Here is a 19084-nt window from a genome sequence, read left to right on the forward strand (position 1 = left end):
CCTCCTGGTCAGTAGCAAGTGCGAACACTGGATCTGATGGTACCAGGTTCGGAGTGAATGACGCTGCGAGTGTGCGGGCCATCAGTTCTGCTTTCTCCTCCGCTGAGTATGCAGATCCGTCTGGCCCTTGTAGCGTTGGGGTGTACATTTTCTCTCTGGTGAAGTGTCGGGCTAGTTGCCACACGCCAGGACGTGAGGTGTCTAGCCTTTCGAGTTTGTTGTCCCACTGTTGTGTTCTGTGTGTTTGGATTTTGTTGTGTATGATACCCTGTAGCCTGTTAATGTGCCGTTTGAAGTACTGTCGCCTGTTACGCTGCCATTGTCTCCTCAGGCGATTCCTCATCGAGATGAGGCCCAGGATTTCCTGGGGCAGCGCAGCACTGTGTTGTTGTGGCGTGCGTTCCGGTATGGTGCCCGCCACTGCGTCCTGGACGGCGTTAGTGAGGGTTTCTACTGCCTCGTCGATTTGCGCTGTTTCTTTAATTTCGTGTATGGGTGGGATGTGGCTATCGAGCGTTTCCTTGAACAAGGTCCAATTCGCACGCCTATAGTCCAGCATCTTGCGTTGTTCCATGTGCTGCAGTGTTTCCTCTATGTATAGTATTACAGGTTGGTGATTTGAGGGCAGATCGTTTACAACGGTAACGTTGAGTGTCGATGTAATGCCCTTGATGAGGGCCATGTCTAACACATCGGCCTGTGTCCCCTCTGATAGGGAATGTGCGTCGGTTCAGTCGGCGCTAGTGTGATGTAGTTTCTGCCTAGTGAATGTTCGTACAGTTTTTTGCCGTTGGGATTTCGTATGCGTGAGTTCCATTCTGGGTGTTTAGCGTTCAGATCTCCAGCGACTATTACTCGCGGTGATATGTTGAGTAGCGTGCTGATATCGCGTGTTGAAATGTTTGCAGGAGTGTTGTATACGGATATCAGTGTAGTGTAGGCTCCATTGAACTTGACCCTGACGGCCGTGGCCTCGATTTTTTCCAGTTCAGGGAGCTCTATGTTTGTGTGCTCAATGTCTTTGTGTATGACGATTGCAGTTCCACCTGCCACTGCGTCGCCCGGTCGTTCGGTACGATAGACGCAGTAGCCAGGAAAGTTTAATTGTTTATGCGGTTTGAGCTTAGTCTCGCTCAATAGTGCCACAAGGATTCCCTTGCGCTCTAAGAACGCGGCAACTTCTGCCCTTTTGTTGTAGATCGAGTCTGCATTCCAGAACAGGATCTGTGATAGTGTGCGTGGGTTTGCGTTACGGGGCGGGTGTGGAATATTATCCATGTAGGGGAGTGAAAAGTGTCGAGATGGCAGTGTGTATGATAGCCCAGTACTGGTCGGGTTCGGCGCTCATGAGCTGTGTAATGAGTGTAGTGACGACCGTCAGCACCTTGGCAAGGATATGAGTGGTCGTGTGTTGAGGAAATAATGTTTCCATTATTCCCCCAGGTGATGTGTTGGTGTTGGATGTGGCAGCCTGTGATGCTGTTGCAGAGTTAGCGGCCGCTTGTGCGGGTAGTGGTATGTTGTTAGGGGCGGCGTTTGTATCTATGTTTTGTGACAGAAGTTGAGGCGCCTGTGTTACTTCTGTGGTGAGGGGGATAGTAGTGTGGGTTACAGTCTCTATGTCTTGTTGACTGTTTTCCGGTGTGTTACTGGTCTGTTGTTGCTGGGTGGTTTGTTGTGGTGTTGTCTTACAGAGGCGTTGACGACTACAGTACCATATTCTGTCTATTTACGTATCTCTGTATTTGAATGCGCATGCCTACACCAGTTTCTTTGGCGCTTCAGTGTATTTCACCTGCCAAGATTGTGGCCAAGAGGACCTCGGTAAGAAGTTAATGTTGCATCAGCATAGTACAGGGTGATCAAAAAGTCAGTATAAATTTGAAAACTTAATAAACCATGGAATAATGTAGATAGAGAGGTAAAAATTGATACACGTGCTTGGAATGACATGAGGTTTTATTAGAAAAAAAACGAAGTTCACAAAATGTCCGACAGATGGCGCTGGACAGCAAAACGTCAGTGACTGCGCGTGACAATCGTGTCTAAAAGGAGCTGTAATGAGAGAGAGAATCAGATGCGCCAGCAGTCACAGCATGTTGACGTTACCTGAAAATGCGCTTTTAGTGAAGCTGTATTATCGGAAAGGGGAATGTGCTAGTTCAGCGTTACGATCCTATCGCCATAGGAAGGGGATTCGAACGGGTAAAGCTCCGTTGACAAATGCAGCTGTGGCGAGAATGATTTCGAAGTTCGGAGCCACGAGTTGTTTAGACGATAGACCCCGTAGTGGCCGACGTGCGTCGTTTGGTGATGATCGTGTGATCAGCCGCCACTTTCGTCATGCTTGGCCTCCCAGGTTCCCAGACCTCATTCCGTGCGATTGTTGGCTTTGCGGTTACCTGAAGTCTCAAGTGTATCGTGATCGACCGACATCTCTAGGGATGCTGAAAGACAACATCCGACGCCAGTGCCTCACTATAACTCCGGACATGCTTTACAGTGCTGTTCACAACACTATTCCTCGACTACACACTATTGCTGAGGAATGATGGTGGACATATTGAGCGTTTACTGTAAAGAACATCATCTTTGCTTTGTCTTACTTTGTTATGCTAATTATTGCTATTCTGATCAGATGAAGCGCCATCTGTCGGACATTTTTTGAACCTTTTTTTTGTTCCAATAAAACCTCATGTCATTCCAAGCGTGTGTGTCAAGTTGTACCTCTCTATCTACATTATTCCGTGATTTATTCAATTTTCAAATGTATACTGACTTAACGACCGCTTCTCGTTTCAACTGGTGGTCAACACCGCATTAGACAGGGGTGTCGAATGCTGTTGATGAGACAGTATGTAAGTTTGCAGTGTCAATACAGTCCTCAGCGTGTGATAAGCGTGGCGAATCGCAGCCGGTAGGGTGGGAGGCTAGAGGACGGTCTGGCACACGTGGGTATCGGCGCCTTGCGCGCGACTGCCCGTGCAACGCCGCCACACCCCTGCGCGTCAGCTGTCAGGGCGGCGAGCCATTAGCACGTGCCACGCGGCGCGCACACTGGCTGCAGGCTGCTGGGGCATGAGTAACGCACACAAGCGGCGCATCGCCCCTCCTGCATAGGTAAACACGAGCAAGCTCTGCTCGCGACTCTGCTTCATGCCACAGTGGGCTGGCGTCCCTGCGTAACCGCCCACGCAGACTGCCTTTGCACTGTTGGAAATTGTGGCTGACGTACTAACAGGCTGAAAGTATGAAACTTCCTGGCAGATTAAAACTGTGTGCCCGACCGAGACTCGAACTCGAGACCTCTGCCTTTCGCGGGCAAGTGATCTACCATCTGAGCTACCCAAGCACGACTCATGCCCCGCCCTCACAGCTTTACTTCTGCCAGTACCTCGTCCCCTACCTTCCAAACTTAACAGAAGCTCTTCTGCGAACCTTGCACAACTAGCACTTCTGTAAAGATTGGAAGCTAGGAAACGAGATACTGTCAGAAGTAAAGCTGTGAGTACCGTGCGTGAGTCGTGCTTCGGTAGCTCAGATGGTCGCCGGCACGGTAGCTCAGCGTGTTCGGTCAGAGGGTTAGCTTCCCTCTGTAATAAAAAAACTGAGTTCATCGATCAACTACGAACTTAACCGGATGTCTTACGACGTCCGCCCCGAGCAGATGAAACGAACACCAGCGATCAAAATGAGATCAAAAAAGATGGTAGAGCACTTGCCCGCAAAAGACAAAGGTCCCGAGTTCAAGTATAGGTCGGGCACACTGTTTTAGTCTGCCAGGTAGTTTCATATCAGCGCACACTCCGCTACAGAGTGAAAATCTCATTCTGGAAACATCCCCCAGGCTGTGGCTAAGCCATGTCTCCGCAGTATCCTTTCTTTCAGGACTGCTAGTTCTGCAAGGTTCGCAGAAGAGCTTCTGTAAAGATTGGAAGGTAGGAGACGAGATACTGGCAGAAGTAAAGCTATGAGTACCGGACGTGAGTCGTGCTTCGGTAGCTCAGATGGTAGACACTTCCCCGAGAAAGACGAAGGTCCCGAGTTCGAGTACGGTCGGGCACACTGTTTTAGTTTGCCAGGTAGTTTCATATCAGCGTACACTCCGCTGCAGAGTGAAAATCTCATTCAGCTTCAAAGTATCCCTAACTTCGGTTTTGCTGCAGTATCCTTGAGCATATTCTTAGTCGGAATGTAATAATTTTTCTTGACTGAGAAGCTTATGCACACGAATCAGCATGGCTCTGACTCAGAGCAGTATGGGACTTAATTTCTGAGGTCATCAGTTCCCTATAACTTCTTAAACCTAACTAACCTAAGGACATCACATACATCCATGCCCGAGGCAGGATTCGAACCTGCGACGTAGCGGTCGTGCAGTTCCTGACTGTATCGCCTAGAACTGCTCGGCCACTCCGGCCGGCGAATCAGCATGCTTGTAGAAAGCATCTCTGGTGCGAAACTCAGCTTGCTCTTTTCTCACATGACATACTGCAAAGCACGGATTAAGAACAACAACAACAACAACAACAACAAGCAGATCGCATATTTCCAGATTTCCGGAAAGAACTAAGACTGTGCTTCATTGCAAGCTGTTAACTAAAGGACGAGCATACAGAATAAGTTCAAAGACAAGAGAGTGGCTCTAATACTTCTTAAATAATAGGACCCAGTATGTTGTCCTTGGCGACGAGTGTTCACCAGAGACAAGGCTGTCGTGAGTAGTGCTCCAGGGAAGTGTGTTATGGCCGCTGTTCTCTATATACATAAAGGACTTGGCAGACAGGTGGGCAGTATAAGCGATTGTTTGCTGATGATGGCTCTGAGCACTATGGGACTTAACATCTGAGGTCATCAGTCTCCTAGAACTTAGAACTACTTAAACCTAACTAACCTAAGGACATCACATACATCCATGGACATCACACACATCCACGCACGAGGCAGTGTTTGCTGATGATGCCGTGGTGTATGGTAAGGTGTCGAAGTTGATTGACCAACGAGGATAGAATATTCCAGTTGCTGCGATGAATGCCAGGTACCTCTACGTGTTAGTTAATGCGGATGAGTAGGAAGAAAACACCTATAATGTTCCGTTGCGTTATTACTTGTGCCCTGCTTGACAAAGTCAAGTCGTTTAAATATCTACGTGTAACGTTGCAAGGCGATATGAAATGAAACGAGCATGTAAGAACGGTGATAGGGAAGGCGAATGGTCGACTTTCGTTTACTGGGAGACGATTATGAAAGAGTGGATCACCTATAAAGGAGTCCGCATATAGGACAGTGGTGCCACCAACACTTAAGTACTGCTCAATTGTCTGATATCCGTAACAGGCCGGATTGAAGGAAGACATCGGCGCAAGAGGCGGGCTGCTACACTACAGGCCATTTAAATTGCTACACCACGAAGATGACGTGCTGCAGACGCTAAATTTAACCGACAGGAAGAAGATGCTGTGATATGCAAATGATTAGCTTTTCAAAGCATTCACACAAGGCTAGCGCCGATGGCGACACCTACAACGTGCTGACACGAGGAAAGTTTCCAACCGATTTCTCATACACAAACAACAGTTGACCGGCGTTGCCTGGTGAAACGTTGTTGTGATGCCTCGTGTAAGGAGGAGAAATGCGTACCATCACGTTTCCGACTTTGATAAAGGTCGGATTGTTGCCCATTGTGATTGCGGTTTATCTCATTGCGACATTTCTGCTCGCGTTCGTCGAGATCCAACGACTGTTAATGGAATCGGTGGGTTAAGGAGGGTAATATGGAACGCAGTGCTGGATCCCAACGGCCTCGTATCACTAGCAGTCGAGATGACAGGCATCTTATCCGCATGGCTGTAAGGGATCGTGCAGCCACATCTCAATGCCTGAGTCAACAGATGGGGACGTTTGCAAGACAACAAGCATCTGCACGAACAGTTCGACGACGTTTGCAGCAGCATGGACTATCAGCTCGGAGACCATGGCTGCGGTTACCCTTGACGCTGCATCACAGACAGAAGCGCCTGCGATGGTGTACTCAACGACGAACCTGGGCGCACGAATGGCAAAACGTCATTTTTTCCGATGAATCCAGGACTGTTTACAGCATCATGATGGTCGCATCCAAGTTTGGCGACATCGCGGTGAACGTCCATTGGAAGCGTGTATTCGTCATCGCCAAACTGGCGTATCACCCGGCATGATGTTATGGGGTGCCATTCGTTACACGTCTCGGTCACTTCTTGTTCCCGTTGACGGCACTTTGAACAGTGGACGTTACATTTCAGATGTGTTACGACCCGTGGCTCTACCCTTCATTCGATCCCTGCCAAACCCTACATTTCAGCAGGATAATGCACGACTGCATGTTGCAGGTCCTGTACGGGTCTTTCTGGATACAGAAAATGTTCGACTGCTGCTCTGGCCAGCACATTCTCCAGATCTCTCACCAACTGAAAACGTCTGGTCAATGGCGGCCGAGCAACTGGCTCGTCACAATACGCCAGTCATTACTCTTAATGAACTGTGGTATGGCGTTGAAGCTGCATGGGCAGCTTTACCTGTACACGCCTTCCAAGCTCTGTTTGACTCAATGCCCAGGCATATCAAGGCCGTTATTACGGCCAGAGGTGGTTGTTCTGGGTACTGACTTCTCAGGATTTATGCACCCAAATTTGTGAAAATTCTAGTATAATATATTTGTCCCATGGATACTCGTTTATTTCTTTGTAGCTATTTTAATGGCCAGTAGTGTAGATTTGTTGCCGAGGTTCGAACTACAAGTAAGTGTTACGGAGATGCTTCGGGAACTCAAATGGGAATCCCTGCAGGACAGGCGACGTTCTTTGCGAGAAACATTATTGAGAAAATTTATAGAGCCGGTAATAGTGGTATAGGGTACCCTCCGCCACGCATTGTACAGTGGTCCGTGGCGTATATATATGTAGATGTGGATGTATATATAGATGTCTAATGAAAAATATTTAATGATGGGAGCTCGTGGAAAGAATCTAACAAAATAAAAATCATTTGATATGGAAATTTCTAATGAAAGGAACTTCGAATATTGGTTATTAAATGAAACTAACCTTGTCGCGGAAATGCTCATTTACAGCAACTACATGTTACGTGTCGAGAAGAGTTCATGTCTTATTTATTTCAGTGCACGCAACAAGGAAATGCTCTCCCGGATGAGTTCTGTAATTAGGCCCTAATAATGTCTTACCGGCAGAGACCCTTGGTTCTTTTCTGTATCAGCGTAACTGCCAATGATGATGATGCAGCGACATAAGCTGACAGAGAGAAGCGCTGAGCTGAAGACGACAAACTCTCCGCTAGTCGTTCTCTTCATTTGCTAACAATGCTCTTAGTAGGCTATTCATTGTATTCAAAATGTATTCGCAGTGTAAGTCATTTAAGAAATGGGAGAAAACGAGTATAATTGCAAAGTAAAATGAAGTTAGGCCTTATTTAATTTTCTCGAATATTGAAAATCTAACGTTTGAACTCCTTGGTACGTTTAAGTTTCACACATACAGTATTCGTATCTTTTTCAATAGTCTTTTCTTGTGTGTTCTTTTGCTTTGGTTCTTTCTGATAAGCAAATTGTGTTTCTAATTATCTACTTGGTTATATTTGTTTGTTCTGTTTTTAGTTCCAGTTCTGTATGCGATTTTTAGTGCTGACCCGTCCTTTTTTTTAAAAAAAAATAATAAGAAAAACTGATGATATTTTGTGAGACTAATTGGCGTTCTTTAAGTTTGGTTTGAACCTAGTGACTATGACATACGTTTATGGGTACTCTGAACAAATATATAATGATTTTAGGGAGAGGTAGTTTTGATTTTGTTTGGGAGAGAGAGAGAGAGAGAGAGAGAGAGAGAGAGAGAGAGAGAGAGAGAGGAGACAAGAAGGGGGTGTGGGAGAAAGAGAAAGAGAGAGAGAGAGAGAGAGATGTTTGAATCGAGTCACAATTGTTCATGACTTGCACGATTATTTAAATGAATGTTAGTCGTATTGGTACTGGGATGGTACTTACATAAACACCATTTGGACAGTCTGGAGATCTCCAGCATTGTAACACTTTTCCCTGGTTGAGTGACGATATTTTTGTTGTATCGCACTCTTTCACATATGAGAACACAGATGATGCACTGCCACTTCTTACACAAGCACACTCAACACTCATTTAACACGCACTTTGAGAATGTTGAAGGGTGGGAGGATGTCTGCGTCAGCAACGATGGGTCGTGAGGGGCTATGGGAGGGCGTGGTGTGTTGGCGTGGTGGCTGCAGCGGAGGCGGCGGCGGCGGCGGCGGCGGCGGCGGCGGCGGCGGTGGTGTCGGGGCTTCATGTGGAATCAGCGGCGACAAATAAAAATGTGTGATGGACCAGGATTCGAACCCGGGATCTCCTGCTTACTTTTTTTCCATTTTGTTCAATATAGTTCGTTGCGTTTGGTCTGGGCGGACGTCACAAGACATTCGTTCAAATTGATCGTTGATTCCTTGACACAGTTTTTTTATTACAGAGAGTACGCAGCCCTCTGACCGAACACTCTGAGCTACCGTGCCGGCATCAGTATCGGACTGGAAATTACTAGGCAGTTGCGTTAACCACTGTGACGTAAAAGCGCGGACTGTCTCTCCACGACTCTCGGCCAATCCACATTCCCACCTAGCGCCACATATCCGCAGTCTCCGTCCACGCCGTCTATGCTCGCTACTTTGAGGTTCATGCAACGAAAGGGGCAGATTCATTGCCCATCGAGGCGAATCAGTTACATATGAATGCGTGGTGTTTGGTCTTTCAGATATGTCCGAAAGAACACACACCACACATTAATATATAATATTTGGTACACTGAATGTATTGTACGACTTGAAGTAGGCGCGCAGCGTAGCTGGTTTTCAGTTCTCAATAAATCGCTTAATAAAATGATTTACTGCTTTATGAATACATGGAACATCGTGCGAAAAATAAGTGTTACATTTGAAGCCGTGGAAAGGTCGCCAGCACATGCTGAAGAAAATATGATGCCGTCAGAGCTAATGAATGATGTCGGGAATCAGTTCCAAGTGTATATTGAGCAGAGTGTATTTTGCACTAAGGTGGGAGATGAACTTGTTATGATGTTCACTTGCGCTGCAATCGCAGTTGCACTGCAAATACCAGGACTACTGACGCGCACACGGCAGGGCTGGAAGCGAAACCACACGGTGACTGCAGTGGGACTCTCTCAAAGGGGTGCGAAAGCGGGAGGACGAGAAGAAAAAGCGACGAGATCAAAGTGAGGAGAAGCTTCGCGCGTGGTGATCACACGTGGAGGGGTTAAGTGAGCGCGGCCCGTGTGTGGGCGGCGTGGGCAGGGGTGGGCTGTGGTTCGTGTCACCGGTGTTGGGGCAGTCACTGCCATTACGAGTCCATTACCGGCGAGGGCGTCATGAATAAACATGGCGCCGCTGGCCGCGAAACGAGCCGAGAGCTAAGTCTGCCTTCTCGTGGGGACACAGATTTTAGGGATACGCACAGCAAACAAAAAGTGTTGACGGAAACGGAGGAACGAACTATATGACTCGTCGCATTATTGAAAATTCGCAGCATATAAAAATTATTTGCCGCATCAGGGCTTATATTCTGGAAACTTGCCTCTACAGAGCAATTAATCAAATGACACAAGCCGTTACTACGTGGCTTATTTAAAGAGATTACTGACTTTGTTTTACTACACAGTATACAAATTCTAATTACGTGTCTCGGAGAGGGATCTAACGCTATGAATAACTTTAAACGTTGGCCCGTAACACCATGGTATACAAGGGGTAGAATAAAATACGTACTTCAGTTTTGGAATTTCTGACATTTCGTGTAACACGCTGGGCATCCTCTTCGATTTTCCCATTACGCCACGTGCTACAGGCGCGCAATTTAACCGACAGGAAGAAGATGCTCTGATATGCAAATGATAAGCTTTTCAGAGCATTCACACAAGGTTGGCGCCGGTGGCGACCCTACAACGTGCTGACATGAGGAAAGTTTCCAACCGATTTCTCACACACAAACAGCAGTTGACCGGCGTTGCCTGGTGAACCGTTGTTGTGATGCCTCGTGTAAAGAGGACAGATATGTACCATCACGTTTCCGACTTTGATAAAGGTCGGATTGTAGGCTATCGCGATTGCGGTTTCTCGTATCGCTACATTGATGCTCGCGTTGGTCGAGATCAAATGACTGTTAGCAGAATATGGAATCGGTGGGTTCAGGAGAATAATACGGAGCGCCGTGCTGGATCCCAACGCCCTCGTATCACTAGCAGTCGAGATGACAGGGATGGTATCCGCATGACTATAACGGATCCTGCAGCCACGTCTCGATCCCTGAGTCAACAGATGGGGACGTTTGTAACCATCTGCACGAACAGTTCGACGACGTTTGTAGCAGCATGGACTATTACCTCGGAGACCACGGCTGCGGTTACCCTTGACGCTGCATCACAGACAGGAGCGCCTGCGATGGTGTACTCAACAACGAACCTGGGTGCACGAATCGCAAAACGTCATTTTTTCGGATGAATCCAGGTTCTGTTTACAGGAGCATGATGGTCGCATCCGTGTTGGCGACATCGCAGTGAACGTACATTGGAAGCGTATATTCCTCACCGCCACACTGGCGTATCACCCGGCGTGGTGGTATGGGATACCATTGGTTCGTCTCGGTCGCCTCTTGTTCGCATTGACGGCACTTTGAACAGTGGACATTACATTTCATATGTGTTACGACTCGAGTCTCTACCCTTTATTCGATCCATGCGAAACCCTACATTTCAGCAGGATAATGTGCCACCGCATGGTGTAGGTCCTATACGGGGCTTTCTGGATACAGAGAATGTTCGTCTGCTGCTCTGGCCAGCACATTCTACATATCTCTCACCAACTGAAAATGTTTGGTCAATGGTGTCCGAGCAACTGGCTGGTCACAATACGCCAGTCACTACTCTTGATGAACTGTGGTATGGCGTTGAAGCTGCATGGGCAGCTGTACCTGTACACGCCATCCAAGCTCTGTTTGACTCAATGCCCAGGCGTATCTAGGCCGTTATTATGGCCACAGGTGGTTGTTCGGGTACTGATTTCTCAGGATCTACGCACTCAAATTGCGTGAAAATGTAATCACATGTCAGTTCTAGCATAATATAATTGTCCAATGAATACCCGATTATAAGCTGCATTTCTTCTTGGTGTAGCAATTTTAATGGCCAATTGTGTAGACAGTGTCCATTTATTTTCCCAATCCCTGACCCTCGCCAAGCTATTAAACCTACTACACCCATTTTCCTGACAGTACGCGCACTTTGTCTACAAAGATGATATCAGAAGAAGAACTAAATTTTCTAATGAAGACAAGAAGGGACGTTAGGATTTACTGTCACGTCTACGACAAGATCATTAAAGATGGGGCAAACACAGACAGAACAATGATACAGAAGGATACTTTATGCGTCCTTATCTTTACAGGAAACACCTGTCCATTTCCGCAGATGATATAAGGAGAAACAAGTAAAATGTAAATATGGATTGGTGGACAGAGATTTTAATCCTAGACGCCCTAGCCCCTCCTTAAATCAAGGCTCTAATACGCCAATAGGCCTTCTATTTCCATAGCGTACCTCACAGTCCTCCTTGTTCCAACTGTGAGAGCCCTAACCCCTAGTGATTTCCATAAATCACTGTAGGCAAATGCCGGGATGGTTCCTCTGAAAGGACACGGTCGACTTCCTTCCCCATCCTTCCATAATCCGATGAGACCGATGACCACGCTGTCTGGTCTCCTTCACAAAAGCAACCAACCAACCTAACCACAAACGTAGTGATTCACTTACTATTGTCCACATTCATCCACTATCTCTTGCCATGTTCGCAGAATGCTATCAAACAAATGCACTTCCACATCGCTTTCATCACAGCAGCAGATACATAAACCTCATTTGTGTGTTCTGCAGAAACCAGCAACCCCTTCTTCAAAGAATCTATGTTCCACGTACACCACAGCTTCAAACATCAGATTATTTACAAAAGTGTTTTTATTTTTATTTTGAACTTTTACTCATTAGAGAGGCTTACCTCCAACAAAATAATTTACTTGGAAATTACAATACAAACAATAACCGTTCTTAAACTATATTTTCAAAATTTTCCTCCAGGTGTTTCCATCTTGTGTGTCTTCTTCCTCTGCGCCCATTCTCCTCATTGTGTGCTGTACATTTTGGAACCAGGTGGTCATTGGTCGTCCTCTTCTTATTCTCCCCTCCGCTTCCCACTCCAGTATCAATTGTGGTATTCTGGGTTTCTCCATTCGTCGTACATGCCCGTACCACTGTAATTTCTTCCTATCCATTACGTCATATATTCTTTCTTTTATTTCCATTCTCCTTGTTATTTCGGAGTTCCTTATTTTTCCTTTCCCGGAGATTCTTGCCGATCTTCTCCAGAAGTCCATCTCTAGAGCTTGTAATTTTTTAATGTGCTTCTTGTTAATTGTTCAGGTCTCCTTTCCATACAGAACCACACTCTCTAATATGGATTTGTATATTAATTTTTTAGTTCTGCTCATTATATTCCTGCTCCATAAGACCGAGTTAAGCATTCCAGTGACAATACAAAAGAGTTAATGTGCTCTATATTCATGACTATCATGTTTCCCGGCAGCAGTGGCATTTTTTAAAAAGATAATCCACCATGTCGCAAGGCCAGGAGTGTGATTGAATGGTTCGAGGAACTCAGTAGCAAGTTCCAGTTGATGTGTAGGCCCCCAACTTGCCAGATTTGAACCCGATCGAACGCATCTGGGATGTGACTGAACGTGGCGTCAGAGCTCATAGCTACCCTCGTCAGAATTTACAGGAATTAGGTGCCTTGTGTGTGGAGATTTGGTGCCGACTCAGTCCCAGCGACCTAACAAGGCCCCACTGCTTCCATGTAACGACGCTTCGCCACTGTTATCCGTGCCAAAAGACAACGGCTATTAGGTAGGTTGTCATGATGTCCCGGCTGATCAGCGTATATTTGAAAACGGATAATAAACCGACGACAATACAACGGGAGCTGTTTTGTAGCTTGCGAGTAGTCTAGCAGCCTGTGACTGATAGGGATACGAACCTGAGAACTTTGCCTTACACAGGCCAGTCCTCCTAGATTTACATCTGCGTCCACGTCCATACTTTGCAAACCATGTTACGTGCGTTTTCCACAAATCGGGATTTCTTCTTGTTCTTTCCGAGTATGGAGCGCGGTAAGAATGACTGCTAGATTAATTAAATCTACTATTCACAGTCCGTACTGGAGGGAAACGTAGAGGCCTCTAGTATGTTTCTAGAGTCCTCATGAAAAATGTAAGCTTTGGAAGCGGGTTTCCACGGTATATTTCACGTATGTGTTAGGTGAGCTCCCCAGGCACAAATCGAGAACTACCCACATCGCTTCGCTACTACTAGTCTCTCTCCCTTACTTTCCAAACATCACAAAGTCTCTCCTCCGTACTTTATTGGATTAGCCCTCTACGGGAAAATTTATTACGGAGAAATCTGCCAGGAGGTTTCCAAGCAGTGCGCACTACGTTGCAGAGTGAAAGATTTATTCCCCTCCCTTACGACTTATCCATTTCTCCGCAATATCCTTCCTTTCAGAAGTGCTAACCAAACACTGTGAGCTAGTAAGATTCTGCGAGGTTTTGAGAGCAGGAGGGAGAGAGAGAGAGAGAGAGAGAGAGAGAGAGAGAGAGAGAGAGAGAGAGAGAGAGAGAGAGAGGCTTGTGGAAGTTTCGCTGTGGGGGTGGGTTGTGAGTCGTGCACTGGAGTGTCAAATGTCACTTATGAACCAGATATGGACTGTCAATCCACAATATCTGACTGTGACATCCAAAAAAGGTTTATAACTGCAAATGATGATGAAGGGTTCGCATTAAAGCTAGTACTGTTACCATGTTAAGAAACCAGACTGTTGGGTAAAACCTCTTATTAAATGACTTGAATATTGTTGTCAAATGCAGACAGTTTTCAGACTGCTTATGAGAATGAAATGGAGACAAAAAGATTATTTTGAGTAATGCTGTTTTTTATGAAGATGTGTGTTGTATTTCATGTCGTAATTTGATTATTAGCAAAAACGTTAACACATAAATTTTATCTACTACCGATTGGAACAAATCACGCGTATCATCACTCAAAATATATTTTTAGGATAACATTGATTCTGTAACAGTTGTTACAATTATACCATATATTTTTTGTAATTCATGTATAAAATCAGGATGAATTTTGTTGTGCAGCGGGGTGAGCGCTGATTTGAAACTTTCTGGCAGATTAAACCTGTGTAGAGAATCTGTTCTCTAGCCTGGGACCTTTTTGCCTTTTGCGGAAAAGTGCTGTATCGACTGAGACATTCACGCACGAGGCACTCTCACGGCTTTACTTCCGGCAATACCTCATGCCTTACCTTCCAAACTCCGCGGAAGTGCTCCAACAACCCTCGTGGAACTAGCTTGAAAGGAAGAAAAGCCACAACCTGGGGTACTTTTTCCAGAATTTTTTAATCCCTGTCCCCATAGTATCATTTCTTTCAGGGACCACTTGTCCCGCAGAGTTGCTGCAAAACTTCTGTTAGGTGTACAAGATAGGACAACAGATACTGCTGAAAGTAGAACTGTGAGGACCCGCATTGAATCGTGTTTGGATAGCTCGACCGGAAGAATACTTGCCGGCGAAAGTACAAGTCTCAGGTTTGAGCCCAGGTTGGCACAAACTTTTATTCTGCCAAGAATACATAAAACCAGTTAGAATAATGTATTAACTTAGCACAGAAAAATGGCTGTGGAAGAAGAAGTTAAGATTAATCCGAGTTGTTTAAAGAAAAGTTATGTCCTTGTGGACACAGAGATGTTAACTTGTACTGTCATGTACCTGTCTATAAGTGTAAGTTACTCGAAGAATATGTGGATGTGATTTAGCTGTTTATCAATATTTGTGCAACGACTGCAGATGATGAAGGGGTTGAAAATGTGTGTGATGAGATAAAAGAAATTATTCAGCTAATTAAGGGAAACGAAAATTTAATTGAGGTACTAGAATTCGACAGTAGGAAAAGGAGGAGAAGGAAAAACTGTAGGGGAATGTGAACTGTGGGAAAGGAATGGAAGGGGAAACCGCCTGGTAGAATTTTTGCACAGAGTTTAATTTAATCATCGCTAACACTTTAAGATTCATGAAAGACGGTTGTATGCCGGCCTGTGTGGCTGAGCGGTTCTAGGCACTTCAGTCTGGAACCGCGGGACCGCTACGAGCGCAGGTTCGAATCCTGCCTCGGGCATGTCATGTCATGTCCTTAGGTTAGTGAGGTTTAAGTAGTTCTACGTTCTAGGGGACTAATGACCTCAGATGTTAAGTCCCATAGTGCTCAGAGCCATTTGAAAGACGGTTGTATATGTGGAAGGGACATGCAGACACCGGAACGGTTCAGATTGATTATCTAAAGAAATATTAAGGAAACAGATTTTGAATTGTGAAACATTTCTAGGAGCAGATGTGGACTCTGACCAAGATCTATTGGTTATGAAGTGTAGACTAAAACTGAAGCAATTGCAAACAGGCTGGAAATTAAAGAGATAGAACCTCGGTAAGTTGAAACAACTTGAGATTGCCGAGAGTTTCAGAGGGAGCATTAGGCAACGATTGACAAGAACAAGTGAGACAGTAGAAGATGAATGGGTAGCTTTGAGAGATGAAATAATGAAGGCAGCAGAAGGATCAAATAGGTAAAAAGACAAGGCCTAGTAGAAATCCTTGGATAACACAGAAGATACTAAATTTAACTGATGAAATTAAAAGATATAAAAATGGAGTAAGTGAAGCAGGTGAAAGGGGATACAGAGGTCTATAAAATTAGACTGACTGGAAGTGCAAAATGGCTAAGCAGGACTGACTAGAGAACAAATGTAAGGATTTAGAAGAATATTTCACTAGCGGAAAGATAGATGTCGCCTAAAGGAAAATTAAGGGGGCCTTTGGAGAAAAGAAAAGCTGCTTATGAATATCAAGAGCGCAGATGGAAAACCAATCCCAAGGAAAGAAGGGAAATCTGAAAGGTGGAAGGTGTGCATAGAAGGTCTATAAAATGGAAATGAACTTGAAGGCAATGTTATAGAAATTAAAGAGGACGTAGATGAAGATGAGACGGGAGGTTTGATACTGTGAGAAGAATTTGACATAGCACTGAAAATGCTAAGTGGAAACGAGACCCCGGGAGCAGACGACATTCCGTCAGAATTACTGATAACTTTGGAAGAGCCACCCACGACAAAACTTTTCCATCTGGTGTGCAGATTACGTGCTACAGGCGAAACACCTTGAGACCTCAAGAAGAATATAGCAGGTCCAATTCCAAGGAAAGCAGGTGCTGACAGGTGCGAATATTACCGAATTATCGGTTTAGTAAGTCATGGCTGCAAAATACTAATACGAATTCTTTACAGAAGAACTGAAAAACCTCGGAGAAGATCAGTTTGGCTTCCAGAGCAATGCAAGTACATGCGAGACAGTGCTGACCCTACGATTTATCTTAGAAGATAGGTTAAGAAAAGGAAAAGCTTTGTTTATAATATTTGTAGGCTTAGAGAAAGTTTCCGACAGTGCTGATTGGAATACTCTCTTTGAAATTCTGAAGGTAACAGGACAAAACACAGAAAGCGAAAGACTATTTACAACTTGTGCAGAAACCAGACGGCAGTAACAAAAGTCGAGGGGCACGAGAGGGAATTATTTGTTGAGAAAGGAGTGAGCCAGGGTTACAGGCTGTCGCATGTTATCCAATCTGTACATTTAGCAAACAGTAAAGAAAACAAAGGAAAAATCTGGTGTAGGAATTAAAGGTCAGGGAGAAGAAATAAAAACTTTGGGGGTTTGCTGATGACACTAAAATTCTGTCAAAAACAGCAAAGAACTTGGAGGAGCAGTTGAACGGAATGGTCAGTGTCTTGAAAATATACAAGATGAACATCAAAAAAAGCAAAACAAGGATAACGGAACGTAGTCGAATTAAATCAAATGCTGCTGAGGGAATTAGACTGCGGAACGAGACATTAAAAGTAATAGATGAGTTTTGTTATTTGGGCAGCAAAAAACACGATGTCTGAAATAGAGGGGAGAAGAAATCTGTAATATAGAATATAGATTTAAGTGTTAAGAATTCTTTTTCTGATAATATTTGTACGGAGTTTAACCATCTATGGAAGTGAAAAATGGACGATAAACAGTTGAGAAAAGAAGAGGATGGAAGCTTTTGAAATGTGGTGCTATAGAAGAATGCTGAAGATTAGGTGGGTAGATGGTTTAACTAATGAGAAGGTACTGAATAGAATTGTGGAGAAAAGGAATTTGTAGCACAAACTGACAAGAAGAAGGGATCGGTTGATAGGGCACATTCTGAAACATCAATGGATGCTTAGTACTGGAGGGAAGTGCGGGGGGTAGGGAGACCAAGAGACGAATAGAATAAGATTTAAGTTGCAGTAGGTATTCGGAGGGTTGCAAAGGATAGAGTAGCTTGGGGAGCTGCATCAAACCAGTCTTCAAACTGAAGACCACTATAAAGACAACAATATATCACGAAGACCACACCGGTATTCGAAAACCATGTCTCTGAGACGCGTTGAGACAAGAAAAATTCTATGTAAAGTATATTGGTGTATGCCAACAATATTAAAAATCTGTACTTCTCCCGTTTTCCTCAAATTACACCCACGTTTGAACGCACGCTAATGATCTACGGACTTTTCTCTACGCTGCTTTTAAGCGACTTGCTATTGAGCATCACGAAAGACGTCGCAGGGGAGAAAACTAATTTACTGCGTCCCTTTTGCATTTGATTTATTTGAAAGATTTCGCCTTAATCAGCGTCTCCTAATTTATTTTCAGTTTAATTAATTAGAGAAAAGGAAATCGGAGAGCTTCTATTGACACCGTTGGTGTGAGAGTCGTGTTCGGAAGAACAGCATCAGAAAGCCGACATGATGCAAAGTCTGCTGCTGTCAAGAGTTAAAGGCATCAGAATTTCATGTCGGCTTTACGGCCATTAACCTGTCGTCGGAAACTCGCGTCATTAGTACTGACATTCTGCGACCACAAAGAATGCCTTCAGTTGGTGCCTGCAGGACTGTCGGATTGGATATGTGCCAGAGGAAGGGATCGCGGAATGAAGAATTTGCGGCAATAAATGTGATGAATCGGGAGTGAACGTATCTCTTTCGTTATTCATGGTACATTAACCCCGTCACTGCCAGAGACGCCCAAGGCTACCACTGATATTCGTCGTGTGGGTCCTTTTCGCAACAGAAAACATTAAAAGAATTCGGGCTTACTGACTCTGCAGGTGATATGTTATAAATTCCATCAAAGTTACAGAAGGATTAGCAACATAATTGACACTCAACACTAGCTACTGTATATGACTCACTCACTTACCAATTCAGTAGTATGCAAAAATGAACCCTCAAGCAAATCACATGAAGATGAGTAATGAGTCTAATGTTAAATAATAGGAAAACTGAAATTTGTTGAGTAAAAGCTGATGGATACGAAAGATCACATCAAATAACTCCACAGAATTTATCGTCGATACATTCCACAGTGTATATGAAACGGTTATCGACGGAACGGAAAGGACAGTTAGCGTTAAAGATTCTCCGAGGAATAAAGTTGAGGATTTGAGAGAACGATGGCGCCGTCTGCGTACTCCAAAGTTAACCTATACTACTAGCGTTCATTTGTGATACAGTGGCCGGTCTCGTTCTCTCGTGCTTTATGTTATTGCTTGTTTTTCGTAGCAGATTGCGTACATTGTACAAGAAATTGACAGCTTTCCTAAGAGTTGTCTTCCACGAAAGAGGAAAAGTTATTTAAATTGCACGATCGACATAGAAATATAAATGCTTCTTCGTTCAATATCGTAAGTTTTTCACCCGTTGTTTTGAAATTTTGCCACAACGTAGCAATTGAATATACCGGTGTTTTTATATACCTTTTTATAAATATATAGAATGTAT

General features: G+C 44.7%; 1 protein-coding gene across 1 annotated transcript in view; it reads left to right on the forward strand.

Annotated features, from left to right (window-relative positions):
- Window positions 1-8236: 8236 nt before the first annotated feature.
- The window catches only part of LOC126335757 (uncharacterized), a 302590-nt gene continuing 291742 nt past the window's right edge, over window positions 8237-19084 (forward strand). The window contains exon 1 of the mRNA XM_049999215.1: window positions 8237-8348. Within this exon, the coding sequence (XP_049855172.1) occupies window positions 8237-8348 (112 nt within the window). The remainder of the gene's footprint in view (window positions 8349-19084) is intronic.

The sequence above is a fragment of the Schistocerca gregaria genome, chromosome 2 (genome assembly GCF_023897955.1).
Source record: "Schistocerca gregaria isolate iqSchGreg1 chromosome 2, iqSchGreg1.2, whole genome shotgun sequence".
In the NCBI taxonomy this organism is placed as follows: Eukaryota; Metazoa; Arthropoda; class Insecta; order Orthoptera; family Acrididae; genus Schistocerca; species Schistocerca gregaria.